This window comes from Pollachius pollachius (genome assembly GCF_949987615.1).
Source record: "Pollachius pollachius genome assembly, chromosome: 7".
Taxonomy (NCBI): Eukaryota; Metazoa; Chordata; class Actinopteri; order Gadiformes; family Gadidae; genus Pollachius; species Pollachius pollachius.
In genome coordinates this window covers 10552928-10572691 of record NC_136940.1, presented here as the reverse complement: position 1 = coordinate 10572691, position 19764 = coordinate 10552928, and the positions used below count along the sequence as shown (strand labels likewise).

The window sequence follows — 19764 nt, the reverse complement described above, 5'->3', positions numbered from 1 at the left end:
ATGACTAGTGTATCCTTACAACTCCTAGAACCACTCCATTGAAGGCCCTCTTGTTTCCTGAACCCCGCCTTTCCATTGTCCCTGGGTCTTCACTGATCCCGTCAACCTTCTGTTCTTTCAGTCCCTCTTGTCTTTCTCTTCCTTCTTGCTGCATGTTTCTTTGTCTTTTCATGTTTTCTTTGCGTGCATTTCAATTTGTCCTTTCTTTCTCTCATGTTCTGTCTTTTCTGTTCCTACTTCCCTCTCACGTTCTAGTTTTTCTCGATCCCACCTATCTGTCCATAGTTGCGGTCTCTGGGCTGGTTTATTATTGTTGAGAGCGATCCATCGGGAACAGAGAGAGAGAGCGGCTATCGACCACACGGCCCATCTTTCATGCCGGCGCATTTAGAGCGTCTCTGAACTCCCACGGGGCTCCTGTTTACTCTCCTTGTGGCGTGAGTGGGTTGGCGGGTTGGGTGGGTTGGTGGGAGTGATGGACGTGCACGCATCCCAGGCACATGTCAGCGCACAACAGGCCTGTAAGGCCTGCCTCTGCAAGGATTTTGAAGGACGGCTCCTAACGAGGAACAAACGAGTGAGCGAGCAGAGGCTGCGGCGGCAGGCGACCGGAGCCAAGCCGCAGCCCTGGGAGTGACTCAGCCCTGCGCCCCACGGATCACTGGGGGGATGCCCAGGACGTAAACATCAGCTGAGGGGATGATTAGGGCTGGGAAGCGATGAGATGGGATGTTTGATGTGTTTTTCCCTGAGGTCTTGCCATAAGGAAAGAGATTCTGTTGGGAGAAACCCATAGCATCGTTTTCGATGCGTTTTTTTATCATTTTTTGATTGGTTGTGATATTCTGTGTGTTTTTTTTTTTCGTGCAGGTACCTGTCTGACCTCCATGCTCCAGGCGACCCCGCCTGGCAATGCATCTACGCTCAGCACAAGTGGATCCTGCAGCTCCTGCAGAACTGCAGGGATGAGTTCATTACTGGCCAGAGAGGTAACCTACTATAAACACACACGAGTACACACTGGAATTGACTCACCCTCAGAATGTAAAGTCCCTATTTAGCATTTCTCATCAGTGTTGAGTATCATGTGAATCTTGTTCTGGCTCAGAGTGCCGCGACCCAGCTGCTATTCTGCTGCAGTGGTTCTCTTCTGACCTCCCTTTCCCCACTCTGTCATCCCCCCTTTCTCTCTCGCTCGCTTGCTCTTTTTCCCCTCGCCATGCCTGTGCTGCTAGAGGCCGCTGCCTGTTTATTTTCTTACATCCGAATGGATAAGATGAAAGTGTGTGTGTGTGTGTGTGTGTGTGTGTGTGTGTGTGTGTATGTGTGTGCTGATGTGGTTGGGGAGGGGGTTAACTTGGATTTAGGTTACATGGCCTGGCATATTAGCGCAAACAAACACATATGCGCACGCACATGTACATTAAATGCGGCCGTACAGATGAATTGGAACAATTAACCCCAATTAAGATTTTTCTCTGTTTGAATCATCAGACCAGGGGGGGAAATGTGGATGTAAAACTGTCTGTTCAGGAGAGAACCACGAGATACTCCAGCAATATACACACACACACACACACACACACACACACACACACACACACACACACACACACACACACACACACACACACACACACACACACACACACACACACACACACACACACACACACACCGTAGTTTGACACACAGACTCATACGTACGTGCAGATTGCGTGCTCTGTGGGTGGCTGGCTCACATAGTGGAGGTGGAATATAAACATGTCAGATGCTAAGGCTAACAGTAGTTTCCGGGGCTCAGGTTGATTGATCAGCAGTGGTGATGCGCTCACTCACTGCTGTTGCTGCTGCCTCAGTTCAAACAATCCCTCCTTATCATGTCCGGGGAAAGGCCCCCTTGGTGGGGGCACGATAAACAGTCAAATGAATCTTCAGATTACATACTTACTTAAATACTGTACATATATTTGGGCTCTGTGGGCCACTTGTACATATCTAGCACTCATGTGCACGCAAACACACGCATGCACACGCACACACATGAATGCCACTGTCTTGTCATTTCTTAAAAAAAAATTGATGCTTCATGCTTTGAATGCCCCCGTTGCGTAAGTTATATATGATTTGCAAAGCATTTCTGGTTTTATATATTTTTTAATCGGAGTGCTTAAATAATTTTCTGTCATAAATCCCCAACATTCTATCAAATTGCCCTGGAAATAATAAAAAATGCCCAAAATGAATTACAAAGGGGCAAAAAAGCCCATTAAAAACAAAAGTGAATCTCCTACCCTGGTGCACACACATGTTAACATGCATACGAACGTGCGCACAGACACAAGCAGAGGCACACTTGTCTTTGTTCATCAGTCTTCTTGGTAGCCCCCTCCCACCAGGTTTTTTTTCTGCAGCAGCTGTCTCCTGTCGCCTCTCTTGTCACGCTCTTCAGACGAGGGCCCTCTTTCCTCTAACACATACACACCTGGTAGCTGTTTACCACACTGTCCCTCCTCGCCCATCCTTTTCCCCTGCCCTTCCACCACCAGCCCTCTCCCCCCCGATCCGTCTCCCGCTCTCTGCGTACCCTACCCTGGGTACAGAAAAACGCTCTCAGGAACGTCCCTCAACCTGAGCAGCCCACAGATACCCACCATTAGAAACCACATCCACCCACCTCTCAAACCACACTCACACGCAAACACACACACACACACACACACACACACACACACACACACACTTGCCACGTTTACCACCCTGGCATGCCTGCTCTAACAGAGGGTGTTAATTTGTCCCCCCCAGCCTTCTCTCCCTCTTGCTCTTCATTCTTGTTCCACAACCGTCTACAAAACCTCTGCCCAAGCCTGCATTTAAAAGCAGATAAAGGGATTTACAAATTAATATATTTTGTCTTTCATCCTTTGGGGACAATGTCCTTACTTAATCTGTAATTGTTGTGAGAGAAAACGGCCAGATAAATGTAGCCAGATGTTATCATGATGACAAAAGCCCAGAATGTATTCGTTCTATAATTGAGCAGTATGCACTACATTCAATCCAGTGCAGGTGTAGCTAGAGGATAAGGTGGTGTTGTCCAGATCCTGTTCTGCAGCCATGTTAGCTGCCCTGACTCCTGGGTCCATCTGTCTCTGTTTCAATGTAAATCCTGAATTTGGGATGTGAGGAAAGTGGAGCGGGCCTGGAGTTGCTTCCGAAGTGTCTCTAAATGCTTCCATCGTGCACACTCTTGTTATGGCAATCTGGCTGTGCCCGATCAAATTATACACTGTGGTGATCTGATTTCCTGTACAACGCCGTGCCTGCCAAGGTCAATACAATTAGCGGCAAATTGTGTCTATAGGAAAATAACTTTGTCAATGCACACTGATCCCGGTGTTGATACGCTGTGTCGGAGCAACATGTGGTCACAGTTAAAGGCTCAGCACGTCCTACTCTGGGGTGAATCTGTTAATTATTACCAATCAATTAGCAAATTATTAAGGTGTGTGTGAGGGAGAGAGGTTGAGTAATTCTGTGTGTGTGTGTGTGTGTGTGTGTGTGGTAGAATATAATTGTGGTTATCTATTCGCTGTGATATATAGTGTATACAAATGACATTGGGGGATGTGTGTGTGCCTATCTTTGTGTGTGTGTGTATATAAGCAGAAAGTAGGCATGCGTGTGTGTGGTAGAATAGAATTGTGGTTATCTATTCGCTGTGATATATAGTGTATACAAATGACATTGGGGGATGTGTGTGTGCCTATCTGCATGTCTGTGTGTGCATAAGCAGAAAGTAGGCGTGCGTGTGTGTGTGTGTGTGTGTGTGTGTTAGGGGTTGACGACCTTACGGGGAACAGGAAGCCCATCACCCTGCAGTGGAGCATCAGCCCCAGGAAGTCTGCAAATAGAGAGGCTCATTTTTTACACAAATACAAAGAGAAAAGAGATATGTAAATATGTAATTTGATCAATTAGTTCAACCAACAATTCAGAATACTCCATTGCAATAGAACACGCGCGCACACACACCCAGCCACACCCACCTACACCCACAACCACGCACACCCACAGAACATTGTGCTCGTTGTAGGTTCACCCCCACGATAAATCTATGCACATGCTAGTACGGAGGACGCCATGTTCAGCCCTCCAACACCTGGATCAACAGCAGTTCGCAGGCATGTAAAAAGAGCAGAGGAGCTGCTCCTGGAATGAGAGGACTGTATTGTCCCCCAAGTGGGATCGCGTGTGCCTGAGCTTATGTCGTGATGTGTGTCTGCACTCTCTTAAGCGTGCCTGTGTTGCACCTCAATGAAGAGAATGTCTCATGGTATTTAGCCTGACTAATTTGGGGGTTTCTTCAGAAACCAAATCTGCATGCGTGTGACTGTAGCACCAAAGAAACAACATCATTGCAAACCTATTCGGCTTGGGTGTTTTGCAACACCATGTGTGCATTTATAAGTGTAGGTGACTCACCGGCTCGCTGTGCATGACTGCGAGTAACTCTTGTGTAGGAGAGCTGGAAGCCTCCTGGTGCTGGGGTTGCAATAAGGATACATAGGCGGTGCGTACTGTAGCGCGTCTCCTTTAGTTTTTTTCTTTTGCTGGGTAGTAAGACGTAAGAGTTTCACTTTTGCACCACCATTAATGCATTTCCTCTAGATGCTCTTTTCTTGGGAATCATTCCAACGGAACGGGATAGTGGGAGTGGGAATTGCTGTTGGGATAAGTCCATGCAGTTTTGTTGCACCGTGTGATCTTATATCGCCATCTAGTGGCGCCTTGCTGCACCTTACTCGTGAACCGGATAGGGTCAGATGTTTCCTGGAGCCCAGCGAAGGCGATCAAAAACCAGGCTGACACCCCGGTGTGCACAAACAGCCCAGTTCCCCCCTAGCCTACCCTCCTAGCCTCAGGGTCGAAACAGCGGGACATTCTCTCAGCGGCTTGCCAGAGGAGAGGCCGAACCAGAAGACAAATAAAGAGAGGTGGGGAGTGCCTGGGGAGGTCTGTTTGGTGTGAAAGCCTGCCGAGGCTCAACCAGGAATGTGGAGTTATGAAATTGAGATATTTGATTATTTGATATCCAAAGTATGTTATCTTATTAATGCGAGTTCACTTCTCAAATTAAGTCTCTCTCTCTCTCTCTCTCTCTCTCTCTCTCTCTCTCTCTCTCTCTCTCTCTCTCTCTCTCTCTCTCTCTCTCTCTCTCTCTCTCTCTCTCTCTCTCTCTCTCTCAGTGGGTGTCGGGGCTTTGGACCTCGACGGGGATACCCGACCCTCGGCTCTGAGGATGAGCCACACGGCCTCTTTGAAGAGGGGGGGCAGCCTGCGTACGCCACGTCCCAGCAGTGAGTCCCTGTTTCAGAACTTGGGTATAAAAATGCCCTGTGCTGCACAGCAGGCATACACAGTATACTGTATAGAATGTATTTTTGTTAAAAAGTGGTCTGTCTGTGTGTGCCTGTTTGCGTGCCACAGCCTGGCGTTTTGAGACCCCCCAACAGGTGCAGTTTGTGGAGAAGCTGTCGGATGTGGTCATCAGTCAGCTGCCTAACTTCTGGAAGCTCTGGATCTCCTACGTCAACGGGAGCCTCTTCAGCGAGGTCAGGCGCAAGCGTCTTAATTCATGTGAAGAAATCCATGCCAGACTCAACCAATGGGAAAGCAATGAATGAATGAGTGAATTAAATATTTAGTATATGTCAGTGTATGATGAATGGACGATCAGTATGTTCAATGAGACTCTATACAACGCACAAGCCAAGTGTGAGGATTGAAGACGATACCTTGCAAGCTACAAGGCACTACCAGACTCCTTAACCCAACACATTCTGTCATGTGATTAGGGACCAAAGGATCATGCAGCTTATGGAAGTTAATCATGGAACCGTCCCATGTAGTTATTCCGTTAACATCATCACACGCTGATAATGTGGCAAACCTGTAATGAATCAATGGTAGTTGTTTCCATCCTGCTATGACTTATACTTTTCATATTGGGATCCTATTCACACCCTTGAAACTGCAGACAGGAGAGAAGTCTGGCCAAGTGGAGAGGTCCAAGAAGAATGCCCGGCAGAGACAGAATGATTTTAAGGTGTGTTGCACTTTGCATATATTCATTCCCAAAGCATGTTCAGATTCTCTCTGCATCACCTGTTTCTCTAACAAACACAACCTAATGTACGTGTGTGTGTGTGTGTGTGTGTGTGTGTGTGTGTGTGTGTGTGTGTGTGTGTGTGTGTGTGTGTGTGTGTGTGTGTGTGTGTGTGTGTGTGTGTGTGTGTGTGTGTAGAAAATGATAGAGGAGCTTACCCACCGGCTGGTGAAGCTAGTGCGGGGGGCCCTCCTGCCGGCCACGCTTCCCCTGGGGGAGCTGGGTCTCTACGGGGGCTGGGAGAACAAGACGGAGCTCACGGGCCTCTGGGTGACGCAGGTCATCCACACCGTCAGGTACGGAACCACCACCACTGCGTGGAAACTGACATGTAGTTGCTTTTCTGTTTCCACTTTACCTCATCCATCCCGGCAATGTTTTGATATATATGTCTATATATTTTTCCAAATGAACCGTTTTTTGCGATTATTCGTAATTGTCACTAAAGGGTAGGTAAGTATTTTTTAAGCTGGAGAACTTCTGCCTATGAGAAAATAAGTTACTTACAAAGCAGTCGTTTATGACTGTCCTTACAGTCATAAAGGTTGTAGATAAACTGAAACATTGGGTGCCATAAGACCAGATGAGCTTGAGCTTCTTGAATTCAAACGGGATTTCCCCCCATTATCAAAACATTACTCTAGATTTTATCAAAATAACACTCAAAGGTTCACAGACACCCACTATTTCAGTTTTCTGCTGAATTAAGTGATTATGGGGCTTTACTTACCATTTAAGAGATTTAGCCATTTCCCTGACTATGGCTCAATGAACCATCTCTCTCTCCCTCACTCCCTCACCAACGTCTTCTCCCTCCAGGTGTTGCCATGATGCTCTAGCCACTTTGGAGATCCCCAATGATCTGTTGCAGGTGATCCAAGACCTTCTGCTGGACCTGAGGGTGCACTGCCTGCTGGTCAGCCTGCAGCACACCACCGAGGGTGAGGGCCGCCTCACCTACATAGGATACTTGATCATTTGTACAAGGCCTCGCAGCTGGTTGCTTACATAACTATTGGTTGATTAAAAAGTTAATAATAAAAATGAATGGTTAATATAATATTACAGAAAGTGAGTTAACCCCATGTCGTAAAGGCTATTGTTTTTTTGCATCACAGTGATATAGGGTTGTCCATGCGTTACGCATGTATGTGCCACTGTGCGTATAAAAATTAAAAATCGAACCACGTTTTATTGTTGGAAAACTTTATCCATGACTTCAAGGGAAGTTGATCGGATGTTGTTGTTTTTTCCCTCTTCAGATGTGAAGAAGCTTGCTGAGAAAGAGGACTGGGTGGTTGATAATGAGGGACTCACCAGCCTGGTAAGGTCACTCCACCACAACAGACAACCTGTTGATGTAGAGGAAACCCTGATAACCAGAGACCACATTAGAATAAGGCCTGTTGTTCTTGACTAACTCAATGAGTTAATACCGCCTTTGTCATCACATCACGATAAGTTGTATTCATTTTTTTGATTATTTAAATAATTGAGATAATCTCGATTTATTCAGATGTTAGTTTTGTGCTGCATTTCTTTGAAATTAGTACTTAATTGTGTAGCATCTGCAGTAGCTGCTATCATTGCTGTACACGGGGAATGGGTTAGCCTAGCGATTGTTAGTACTTGCACTTGGTTCTATGAACATCTTTACTGTACTGACAGCGATATATTGTTTCACTTCTTATGACAAATGTACTTATTGTAAATCGCTTTGGATAAAAGCGTCTGCTAAATGCCCTAAATGTAAATTCATAATTCATACATTTTATTGTAAAGTAACTACTAATAATGAAATCTTACTAACTCATTTAAGCTTAACCACTGTGGCTGCTTTATAGGTCATACCCTTTTTTTTTATCTATTTATGAAAATGACTATTGAGTTTTCTCAAAACTAAAAAAACAGGCAAAGCAAAAGCATTTTTGCATGTGCATAGCCTTCCAATATAATGTCACAGAGCAAACACAACCACTGAGAGCCAAGACATCTCTTTATATTAAACAGTTTGTTTAGTGTGGAAACAGGAAGAGTAACGTTTGTTCTTAATTGTGACTCCGAGACCCTACACAGATAAATGCTTTGCTGTTTCTGTTCACCTGTGGTATATTGATAGCAAGACGTTATTAATGTCCTCCCTGTTGATGTTCTTTGTGCCTGATGTACTGTGCAGCCCGGCCAGTTTGAGCAGTGCATGGTCCAGATGCTACAGTCACTCAAAGAGCCCATGGAAACCAAACCTGGGGAGATCAATGTAAGATTACCACAGATGTTTTCGGAGTGTCTTCTCAACTAATCATCCTGTCTTCATCATGTTCATCCTCACACCGCCATAAGCAACCGTCTCTCTATTTAATGATATTCAAGAGAGATTCAAAATCTTTGAAGCAAGTGGAAAATACCCAATAGCTGGGTGGAGCCCAAGTCACTTTTTAAACTGAAGCATCCATCCGACTCTTATCTCATGCCTTAGGTCAGGAACAGACCCGTTCTTAACTCACAGAGTGTCTGTTCCATGTGTAACTGTGTTTGTGTCTCCTGTAGGTTCTCCAGCTGGATCTGGCCCAGGACCGTGCATCAGAGCTGTGCGTGGTCATCATGAAGGTAGGCCGTACGCCCCCCCTCCTCCTAGCCATGCATACAGGGCATGCCATCCCGTTCATGCATCACATGTTAAACGAGCTGCCTGCCACCCGCGGCCCACGTAGGCAACTCTCCCAAGGCTGCCCTATTACGATTGGAACACAGCCGATTAAAGACTAAAAATTGGTCTCATTAATTCATGAGACTGGTTGAAAACTAAAGATGCGCTCTTTTATGAGGATGTCTGTCCATTCAAATGAGTAATGCGTCCCATTTGTGAAATTCAGGCCTTCATCAGCTGCATGGAGCAGCTGAGTATGAAGACGGACAGCGACAGTTCCCAGTGAGTGCCCCCTGTGTATATCCCTGTCTGTATTCACATGTACATTTGAATGCAGTAGAATCACAAACATGACAATCAAAATAAATCTGCACTCATTTGTGTGTGTGTGTGCACGTGTGTACTATCAGCACGTCGGTGGACCTCGCCTCTCCGAACACCTTCAGCAGCGCTCGGGAGGAATTCAGTCCCACTCCGGTGAGTTTCTGGGGGTTCCTCATCAGTTTGCTTTGGTTTGTGTTTCCTAGTCGTTGCATTTCGTGTAATCGGCGTTCGACGCAGAGACTGAGCGAAGGGCAACGGAGGAAGGTGGGGGAGGGGTGGAGGGAACATCGGGGCACATGGTGTTTCTGGTAAGGGGAAGTCGATGGAGGTGGGGGTTTCCCGTGGTCTGATATTCGAGCAAGGGGGTGACAGCATGTTGTGAAGGTCTGAGACTCAGGCAGCACACCATGATTCCTCACCTCACTGCCTTCCCTTTTTATATTCAACCTTTGTATTAGGGCTGTCTCTGACAAGCAATTTCGTTTGTCAACTGAAAGCAATTCACCCACACTATGAAGTCGACCATTAGTCATACGATCATTTTTTCACAAGTCGTGGTGTTTATTATGAAACATTTAGGTTTATTTTGTTTCTATGTATTTTTATATATAACGTTTGGATGTGAGGAAAAACCCCTAAACTTTAATCTAATAAACTGCCCAATCCTCTACAAGTAGGCCCAGGGTTATGGCCTACAGCAGCGGTTTATTTGGTGCTGAAAAAGAAAATCTGCCAGAACACAGATTTTCGCAGATCTTAAGTCAGTTTTAATATACTTTATACTGTCTAAGGGCGTTACACCCACTGTTGGGGCAATTTTGAAACAAGAGACCTATGGTTGAACTGCGTTTTTAGTTTGGCTTTTGTTAGGCGCAGGGTACTTTGTAATCGGCCTATTGTTTATGTGTAGCAGTATGGAACAAGCAATGGCTTTATAGAGAGGGGGGCTGCTGCATGATCCCTGGACACACAGGACACATACCAGTGATTATGTCTTTCGTTCCCCGCATCACATCGCTGTAATTCAAAGCGTGAATATGTGTTGAATATCTCTGATTAACTCTTTTTATCAAAAAGATTATTAGATACGCTGCTATACATTTCACTTTCAGTTTTGATATCTGGCATACCTCCTGGCGTGCATCCATTATTGAGACTAATTAGCAGACTATGAGGGGTCAGGCCGCCATTATTGGGACTAATCAGTAAACTAGGGGTCAGCCCTAGTTTGTTGAGTAAGCATGTCAATGTCACTGTAGACTCAGCTCTCTGGCCCATCTGTTGGTTTTTCTCTCTCTCTCTCTGTCTGTCTGTCTGTCTATATAAAACCTATTTATCAAAATAGATTTTGTGTATATATATATGTATATATATATTAGTGCTGTCAGTTTAACGCGTTATTAACTGCGTTAACGCAAACCCATTTTAACAGCGTTAATTTTTTTATCGCGCGATTACCGCTCTTTTGGTTGGCAAACGTTGTCGTTTTTCACCTGCTGTCCTGCAATAACTAGTCACATTAGAAAAACTACAACACCATACCAGATCTAGCTACACCGGAAACAAAACAACAAGCATGCCGCAAGGATACGGAGCGGGTGAAAAACTCCTTAAAAGTGTGTGTTTGTGTGTCACTCTGTTCGAGTCTGCACGAGAGTTCAATGTTGTCATTAGCTGTTACGTCTTTCTGACCAATCGCAGTTCAAGGCCCACCTGGGCTGTACCACTTCGGGAGGGGCCGCTCAGTTACTCCCCTCTAGACAAAATTGACTTGGTTGCGACGTTGACAGTTTGAGTGTTGCGTCTGTTGAGTGAGTGAGAGGTTGCAAGCGCACAGCTCAGGCTGCCGGAGGGCGCTGCAAGGAACTTTTATAAACGCAATATTGTTATCCCGCAGTAATCAGCCCGACAGCCCCGAAACGTTAACGGTCCACCTGGAATTCTCCCGACTCTCCCGATTACCACTCCGCCACCGTGTGACAGCACTAATATACATATATAAAACCTATTTATCAAAATAGATTTTGTATGATGTATATTGAATCATCTTCCCTTCCTGTCTATGTGTGTGTAGGAACAGCGTCTGCTGATCATCCTCAGCAACTGCCAGTACCTGGAGAAACACACCTTTATCAACCTTGCCGAGCACTTTGAGAAGCATGGATTCACAGGCACAGAGAAGATCACACGGGTAAGTGAGGGATCAATTGGGTTGAATTGGCCGCAAATTACCTTGAGTCTTTCGTCTTGTATAGCGAAAGAAATGGATCAAAAATGCATTTGTGGTGATGACTGTAGGTTTGACCCGCCGTTTGCATTTGGAGCTTGTGGTGCGACCGGTGCTTTGTGGAAATCACTTTGGTTTAGATTGGTGGGAAATGCTCTGTGTGATGCTGCATGTATGTTGCCAATGAGATGGCATCGCTCTGCTCAGCAAGGGCATAAATATTAGTCATGTAAGTCACATTGAGCTAAAGGTCAGTTGAAACTCATTTCCGCTCATCTTCAACTCCCATTTCTCTTCTCTCAAAACACACTCGTTGACACTGCACGTATACAAACACACACATTCAAACATTATGACTAATGGGTGATGAATTGCACAGCAAAAGTGTTTCTGTTTCTGTTTTGCCTTCTGGTAAAAGCTCATTTGAAAGTAGTTATTTCATTTTATACCCTAGCATTGATTGATAACAATAACAAAGGGTGTGAATAACTTTTCAACAACGGGACACCTCTGCCTTTTAACAGTGTGTGAATCAATGCACTACAAACCCAACATTAAAAGTGAAATATATCCACCAGTTATTTCCTTGACAACAAATAAACAATGTGGTCAAAGCATCAGGGAATTCGTCAGTAGGCCACGACCACAGCTCCGCATCGGGCCTGACCACGCCCTGGAGCTTTTCTAGAATCACTGTGAATCACGGCCCCAAATGGGTTATTGACAAAAATGGATACTTAAACGGTAACTATAGACATTTATTGAAAACTAGTCATCATTCTTCCTCCAAGAAATATAGTTCCTCAAGACAGCAAGGTGTTGCCGAGTAATTCAGATAGCATACCGTATTTCCCGCACTATAACGCGCACCGGATTATAAGGCGCACCTTCAATGAATGACCTATTTTAGAACTTTTTTCATAAATAGGGCGCACCGGATTATAAGGCGCATAGCATAGAAGATACTGTGAGTGTGATACTGTGAGATACTGGGACTGTGAGTAAGTGCAGTAAAATGCTGTGTGCACTGACTACGATAGCCGTAATGCTGCAAGCGGTGTGGCTTTATCGTAGTCGTAGTGAAACATTTTATTATTATTATTAAATTGTTTTTATTGGTTTTTCATACTGAAACATTTTGACAGAGCGCCGTTTACAACCAGTATGGATCAACCAATTAACCAATTGATCCATATATAACGCGCTCCGGATTATAAGGCGCACTGTCGTTTTTTGAGAAAATTACCGGCTTTTAAGTGCGCCTTATAGTGTGGAAAATACGGTACTTAGAAATTGGAGTTGCAATAATACTAAAACTTAATGTTAGGCGCTTACAGGTGTGTGTTTATTTTACATTGGCTTCAAGCCAATAATATTATAGATAACATAATACATATAAAATAACAAATGGTAATTAGTGATGCACCGATTGATCTGTCAATATACAGTATACGCCATAAACGCATGATCGGTGATCGGCCGATCAACTTGAACTTTGAACGTGACTCAAAAACGATCATTAGGTTTAGTCACTGAGACAGTAATGTTATCCTGCTTTAACATAATTCATCTCTATTCACAATAAAAGGGAGGCTTCACTTATCCATAGAACTAGCATTTTATTGATCTCAGTAATTGGATGCAATAACCAGCCTGCATCTCACCAGGCTTCATTGTCCTTTGTTTTTTTTTGTTTTTTTTAAATGTAGGTTTGCGCTTAAAATAGTAAACCTAGACCCGTCTTTAGTCCAACAACCCAATGTTGGTTGAATCTACTGAAGTACAGTATACCTTTTCTTTGCATTGTGATTTATGTTGTTTAATATTTTAATTGTGGTTTTTCAATGATACAGTTCCAACTTGTTTTCATGTATGCAAAACTCTCTCTAAATAAATCCCAATAAATAATGAAAGTAACCAAAGGCTATCGCTGACTTGGTTTACTTCTTAAAATCTTAACACACAAGACCTGCAGCATTTAAAGTGACAACCCAAAAAAGTAGGCTATAAATGTAAGCATCTCCAGTGTAACGTTGCCGATCGCACCATTTACACACGAAAGTTGCCGATCGCACCATCCAGATTTATTTCGATCTGACACGATCCAGTAAACAGTAACCCCAATGATTCCTGGTCCTTTTTTTCTGATAAATTTATTCTACGTTCCTTTACGTCTAAACTTATGGAAACTGTCAGAAAACCGTCCTAATTAGTCCAAACTTAACTCCATAGTACACATAAAGTTGAGTCTTTTTTTAAAGAAACACACCGCATTTCCATCAGTTCAACAAATGAACAATAATTCTCGTACAAAGATATCTAAAAACCCTTATTATTGACACACACAGAGTTTCTTATGAAACAGTGATCGGAATCAGATCGGCTGATCACACAATAAAAAGATTGGGATTAGCTTTCATCCCTAATCGTAACTAATATCTAGTCATTGATGGTAGTTGGTCTTGAATATATTTGATGGTCAAGTGAATAATGCATCTGGATGCAGTTTTATTGAATTCCTTATTTTTTTATTATTTAACAATTTGTTTTATCACTATCACAGCCTTCCTAAGGCCACAGTTTCAGTCCTGCAACTATGGATGTATCCTTTTAATTGCATTCCCTTACTCTGCTTCAACATTCACAATGCAGATGAGTTCATTCATGATGGTTTAGGGTTCCTCCCACACTTCTAGCAGGCAGCCGTATGAATAAAAAGGTCTTTGCCTCAAGCACGTCCTCTATGCTGCATTGAAGAGCCAGCGTTCAGTGAATGTTAACACACAGGGAGTCGGTGGGCAAACGGCATGCTGATGCTCACTAACCCCCTGTCTGTTGCCGCGGGAGCAGGCCAGCAGGGAGGCGGTGCGTGACCTGGACCAGACCTTGTTTGACGCCTACATCCAGAGGAAGTCTGACCCCATCGTGGGCTCCCTGGAGCCCGGCATCTACGCCGGATACTTTGACTGGAGGGACTGCCAGCCACCTACAGGTACGCCAGGGCAGGGCTTCCCAAACTGCCTGTGAAGAGACTCACGGCCCAGGACAAGTCAGGTTTTTTTTTTGCAGTAAAATAAGTACTTCATTCTGATTGCCATCACAGATTACAATGACTGAAAAAAACAAAACCATTTAGAAATCTCACTTTATGTCATGATGGAGATGGAATGTGAGATTAGGGCTGAAACCAACGCCTTAAAGGGGTAGTTCGGAATTTTGGACATAGGGCCTGATTCCCAAGTTAGCCTTGGTGTTCTTTATCATTGGAGACAGTTTTCAACGCATTTCATTCAGTCCTTCTAGTTGCAGAGTTTGCTCATGCTAGGCTAGCGCACAGCAACGGGCAATACTAGCCTGCTAATAAAACAGTCTTATCCACTCCACAGTACACCCGAGGCAAATCAACTATAACGCCAGACGGTCGATGTAAATGTCTGTGTTGATAGAATAATGTTAGAAATAAAACCAACCTTGCATTGCATTGCATTTTGAGGGACTTGCTGTGTCTCAGCAGCAGTGTTATATTCCTGGTAGTAACCTAGGTATCAGCAGCGGACTGATACCTAATTTAAATTCCGCTGCTGCTGAGAAAGTAGTCCCTCAAAATGCGATGATTCATGCGATGCAAGGTTAGTTTTATTTCTAACATTATTCTATCAACACAGACATTTTCATCTATAGTCTGGCGTTATAATTGATTTACCTCGGGTGTACTGTGGAGTGGGTAAGACTGTTTTATTAGCAGGCTAGCATTGCCCGTTGCCGTGCGCTAGCCTAGCACGAGCAAACTCTGCAACTAGAAGGACTGAATGAAATGTGTTGAAAACTGTCTCCAATGATAAAGAACACCAAGGCTAACTTGGGAATCAGGCCCTATGTCCAAAATTCCGAACTACCCCTTTAAACATTGGACTAGGTTTGCATAGTAAATTAATTAATAAAAGTTTTCTTTTCATAGACTATTTATTTTACCATTATTTTTCAGATTAATAGATTAATCATTTTGTTATCATTAGTTCACAAGAGATAAATAATTTAGTCTAATTTCAGTCTTCAGTCATTGCTCAAAGCGTGACCAACAGTTTGAATCCCAATCATCCCAAAATAACATTAAAAAAAATTCAGAAGGGATCCTGTAAAAGTATAAGCAGCGGGGTATCTCTGATCCAGCAGTCCTACTGAACAGAAGATGGCACAGCCTGTGCTGTAAACAAGAACTTGAAGGGGCGGAGTCATTCCTTTCCTGTTTAATTGCGTATTTGAAACTCATTTGCACGAGTTAAAGAATCTTGCAGGAAGGCTTTGGTTGAGGGTGTTTCTAGAGTGGAAGGTCTGACATGAAGTTTATTTGAAACCATTACGAAATGCTCCCATGCAGTTTACTACCATTGGCTTACTTTTTGTTCCACGATCACACGCTTACAGGCCCTCGCCTACAGAGCCCCGCGATAGGAAATGACGTCCTGTTCCCCTAGATCTGAACTCCTCTGAGTGTAGACATTCATCTAAAGTGTGGTCCGTGACTCTAGTAGGTGGGGAACTTCTGGGCCCTGGGCTCTGTTGTGGTTCCTACCTGTTGTCATATCTCAAGAAGGACTTCTTTTATGTGTTGCTGTAAGCCAAGCGAGTCACCACCTCCCCACGTACACCATACCGTAGGACACTCCTGACCTTCCTCTGCTTTGTTTTGAACCTGTATTGTGGAGAATTAGAGATGCACGTCTCTGTTTTGTGTGTGTTCCACCAATTCAGCCTTTGTTTGTGCATTTTTTATTATTGCATTTAACAAAAGAGGAACAGTACAGATGGATAAACCACAATTTTAGGATGTGATACTTTCAATTGAGTTGAGTTACTCAGTTGAATAGCTACAATTCCACACCGTTTACCTTAAATACATTTACAATGGCCAAAGAAAACAAACCTATATATGTGTGTTTCTATCCGTCTTAAGTATTACACTGGAGACCAGTATTTGGCTCCAAAGAGTCCGCCAGTAGTGTCCACAAACCAACGGGCTCCAGGGACATTATCTCTGTCTCTCTCCAGCTCTGGGACTCAGCATGCGTGTTTCTTCTGTCTTAGGTGTGAGAAACTACCTGAAGGAAGCGCTGGTCAGCATCATCACCGTGCACGCTGAGGTACCAGCCCCGCCTACCACATAATGACCAGATCTGTAACACTGTGGTACTTGGGCTGCTGATTACAGCCAGACTTAATCATAACATAATTTGTGTTTTTTTTAGACAGACGATTGTGTCGTCATAGTGAAGGGTTATCAATAGTGTGTTTCATTACAATGCGTCAGTTTACTTTGCATATTATGTTCACACATGGGTGGCTTTTTGTTTTTTTGAAACCTCATTCACCTTTGATCCCTCACTCTCTGTTACTGCCTCTTAATAGCCTCTGTCTTTCACTCTCTCCCTCAAACACATTCGCACAGGTCTTCACTATTTCCAAGGAGCTGGTGCCAAGAATCCTATCCAAAATAGTTGAAGCGGTCGCAGAAGAGATGTGTCGTCTCATGCACTGTGTGCCCTCTTTCAGCAAAAACGGAGCCATGCAGGTATGAATGTCACACACACACACACACCTCTCTCTCACTCTCTCTCTGTTTCTGTCCCTCAAAAACTACGCAATACTGAGCGATAGCATATAACCTCTGAGTAAACCTACAACACTTGCAGGGGCTTTACCTATAGCTTCTGGTAGTACCACTGAATCTATATTTATCAGGCCTTTCCCCTCCGTCTCTATCAGGCCCGTCTGGAGCTGTGGGCACTGAGAGACGCGGTGGCCTGCTACCTGACCGCCGACAGCAAGTGAGCACATGTTCACACCTGCACACGCACACGTCAAACATAAATACGACTAGCCCTGTCACAAGCACACACAGTCACACACACAAGCAAACACCACGGTTTAGGAGTGTAGGACATGAACCGTTTTCACAGGTCCTAGCCGACACACAACACACACACACACACACACACACACAGACTCTGAACCAGATTGCTTTCACTTCCTGTTCGTAAGCCACCACCAAGTAATGTAAATGTGACTCGTTGGTGTGCGCGGGCGAGCATGCATGTGTGGCTTCTGCGTGTATGCCTGCATGCTCTCTGTGTTATGCGGGAGCATGTGTATGTCATGGACCCTAGGTTTTCGGCTCAAACAAGTTCTTCCCCATTTGTCTGTTTGGTGGACAGTCTGCATAAAATGCCCCATTCACGGATGTCGGATGGCATTTTTCCAAGCGACTTTAGTGAGAACAGAAAATGGGGTTGAGGCGGGACATGGCTTTTCTAAAAGGGGGAGGGTTTGTCGTGTTGGTTAGCATAGAGATTAGCCGCAGCAGCGCTTAGCAGTCAGTGTAAACACACATGGAGGACTGCAGCATAGTTGACAATAGAGTTATGTCATTGGGCAAACAAAAATGTGTCAGAACCACGTAATACAGCCGTAAAACGTAAGCACTTGCACAATTTTGCCGGCAAATATTTCCTACTGAAAAATACGTACATTGAAAATTTATTTATTGTTGTTGGTCTAAATAATGATATGGAAGTGATTCAACTCGATGTACGCCGATTCCGGCCAAGAGAGCAAACTTTTCATTTTGTGGGAGCTTTAACAGCATTACTCTTTGTGTGGCTTTGTAGTGCAAACTTCAGGCAGGCGTTGGAGCCTCTTCCTCAGCTACACAGCGGAGCCGACAAGAAGTGAGTTGTGCTTACCCATCCACTACATCACGCACGCAAGCGCAAACACATTTAAAAAAAAAAAAAGGTTTTTTAAAGTACCTTCGCCTTCTGTTAAACATAACGCCTCCTTATGGTTAAACGAAACATGATTCTGATTGACTGATTAAAAGTGTATTTGCGTTGCTAGTCAAACTGTTGACAAAAGGCCGCTATAGACAATTGAGATGTCATATTCAAGATTCTCTCTCTCTCTCTCTCTCTCTCTCTCTCTCTCTCTCTCTCTCTCTCTCTCTCTCTCTCTCTCTCTCTCTCTCTCTCTGTCTCTGTCTCTGTCTCTCTAGGTCACAGGAGGAGCTCCTCAACACGTTCAAGAGTGGCATGCAGCTACAGCTCACTTGCTTCCAGCCCTCTTCTGTTCAGCCCGTCAAGAGATAGAACCACCTGAACATGTCTCAACTTGCTCTGCTCCACTGATGTGCTCACGGGCAACGATGCTCACTATAATCTCTGCAATGTATCGATTTACTCAGAATAAATCGAAATCAAGTCACTTTAACCAATCTGCCTCTTGTTATTCCGAGAGATGAAGCCATTAATGCAAATTATTTGGAAGACCACTCATTTTACTAACTTTCATTTTACAAGGAAACGCAAACAAAATTAACGTCGACCCTAGAATATTTTGGCCATTTTCACGTTAGGCGATTCCTCAGCACTCTTTTAGGTTGGATCTCGGCATTATCTGGTTACAAGGGTCCAACCTGTTTTTCATTCTCATTTCTCTTTTCCATCTTAAATGGCCACCATGTTCTGCTCGTCCATCCACATGAACAATTCAAAGCAAAATGAGACGTCTCTTCTGAACGCCTTAGTAGTTGCAGTTATTTAGCCACGGGTGTGGTTAGGTGACATACGTACAAGCACACTATTCATCTATGGAAAATCTGAGCGTTTGTCTCGCAGTTATATTCTCTGGCCGGAGAACGTTTGTGGGCGTGCGAGTGTACGGGAAAGCCTGAAGCCCGTTAGAGAGACGGTTAGACACCATCAGCCACATAAACTGTACACGCATTGTAACCCAGAAAGAATAAGGTAGTTGGTGTCAAAGCAAATCTAGCAGCACAATTGTGGTCACTACACTCAGACACCAAAGGGCAGAAAGTGCCACACCTTTAGGTCCCACGAGAGAGAAAAAACGAACGCACAAATGTATGTACATCTTAAGATTGTTGCAGAAGGTCTCTATGGTAACAGTATTCTGTCTCTTTAAACTCAAATCTCTTCAATCGTAAACGCACCTTGTGTATCTTTGTGGGTTTTTTCTCAGGAGGGGAGGATCAAGTTGTTTTGATTCTCTGTATCTAAAGTTAACTTCCTGTCCACCCACTGATTAATTCAACAAAGGATGTTCAAAGCAACCACCTTGTGTCATTTTTTCTCCACTGTTTCTCTGTTTACAGTAACACTATTGAGCAGGGGACTTTTGCGTCAAAGTATTATTATGATTTTTTAAAGTGTTCCAATTCTGGAAAAAATTACAAGTCTAGTTATTTGCCCAGACTCAGTTGATTTTAAGTGTGGAATAAGATTTCCCTGCATGGAAAAATGTGGAAAAATATTACATTTAATAGATTTAATGGAAGAGATCATCGCAAGCCAAACTTAACAGTGATTGATACATTTTCTTACT

General features: G+C 44.0%; 1 protein-coding gene across 1 annotated transcript in view; it reads left to right on the top strand.

Annotated features, from left to right (window-relative positions):
• The window catches only part of exoc2 (exocyst complex component 2), a 40949-nt gene extending 22325 nt beyond the window's left edge, over positions 1 to 18624 (top strand). Inside the window, exons 11-28 of the mRNA XM_079739742.1 lie at positions 871 to 989; positions 5250 to 5360; positions 5491 to 5615; positions 6041 to 6109; positions 6308 to 6465; positions 6989 to 7110; positions 7432 to 7493; positions 8346 to 8426; positions 8717 to 8776; positions 9043 to 9098; positions 9227 to 9293; positions 11215 to 11331; positions 14218 to 14359; positions 16453 to 16508; positions 16814 to 16936; positions 17131 to 17192; positions 18033 to 18092; positions 18416 to 18624. Of these exons, the coding sequence (XP_079595868.1) occupies positions 871 to 989; positions 5250 to 5360; positions 5491 to 5615; positions 6041 to 6109; positions 6308 to 6465; positions 6989 to 7110; positions 7432 to 7493; positions 8346 to 8426; positions 8717 to 8776; positions 9043 to 9098; positions 9227 to 9293; positions 11215 to 11331; positions 14218 to 14359; positions 16453 to 16508; positions 16814 to 16936; positions 17131 to 17192; positions 18033 to 18092; positions 18416 to 18509 (1684 nt within the window). The 3' untranslated portion in view covers positions 18510 to 18624. The remainder of the gene's footprint in view (positions 1 to 870; positions 990 to 5249; positions 5361 to 5490; positions 5616 to 6040; positions 6110 to 6307; positions 6466 to 6988; positions 7111 to 7431; positions 7494 to 8345; positions 8427 to 8716; positions 8777 to 9042; positions 9099 to 9226; positions 9294 to 11214; positions 11332 to 14217; positions 14360 to 16452; positions 16509 to 16813; positions 16937 to 17130; positions 17193 to 18032; positions 18093 to 18415) is intronic.
• The last annotated feature ends 1140 nt before the right edge of the window (positions 18625 to 19764 follow it).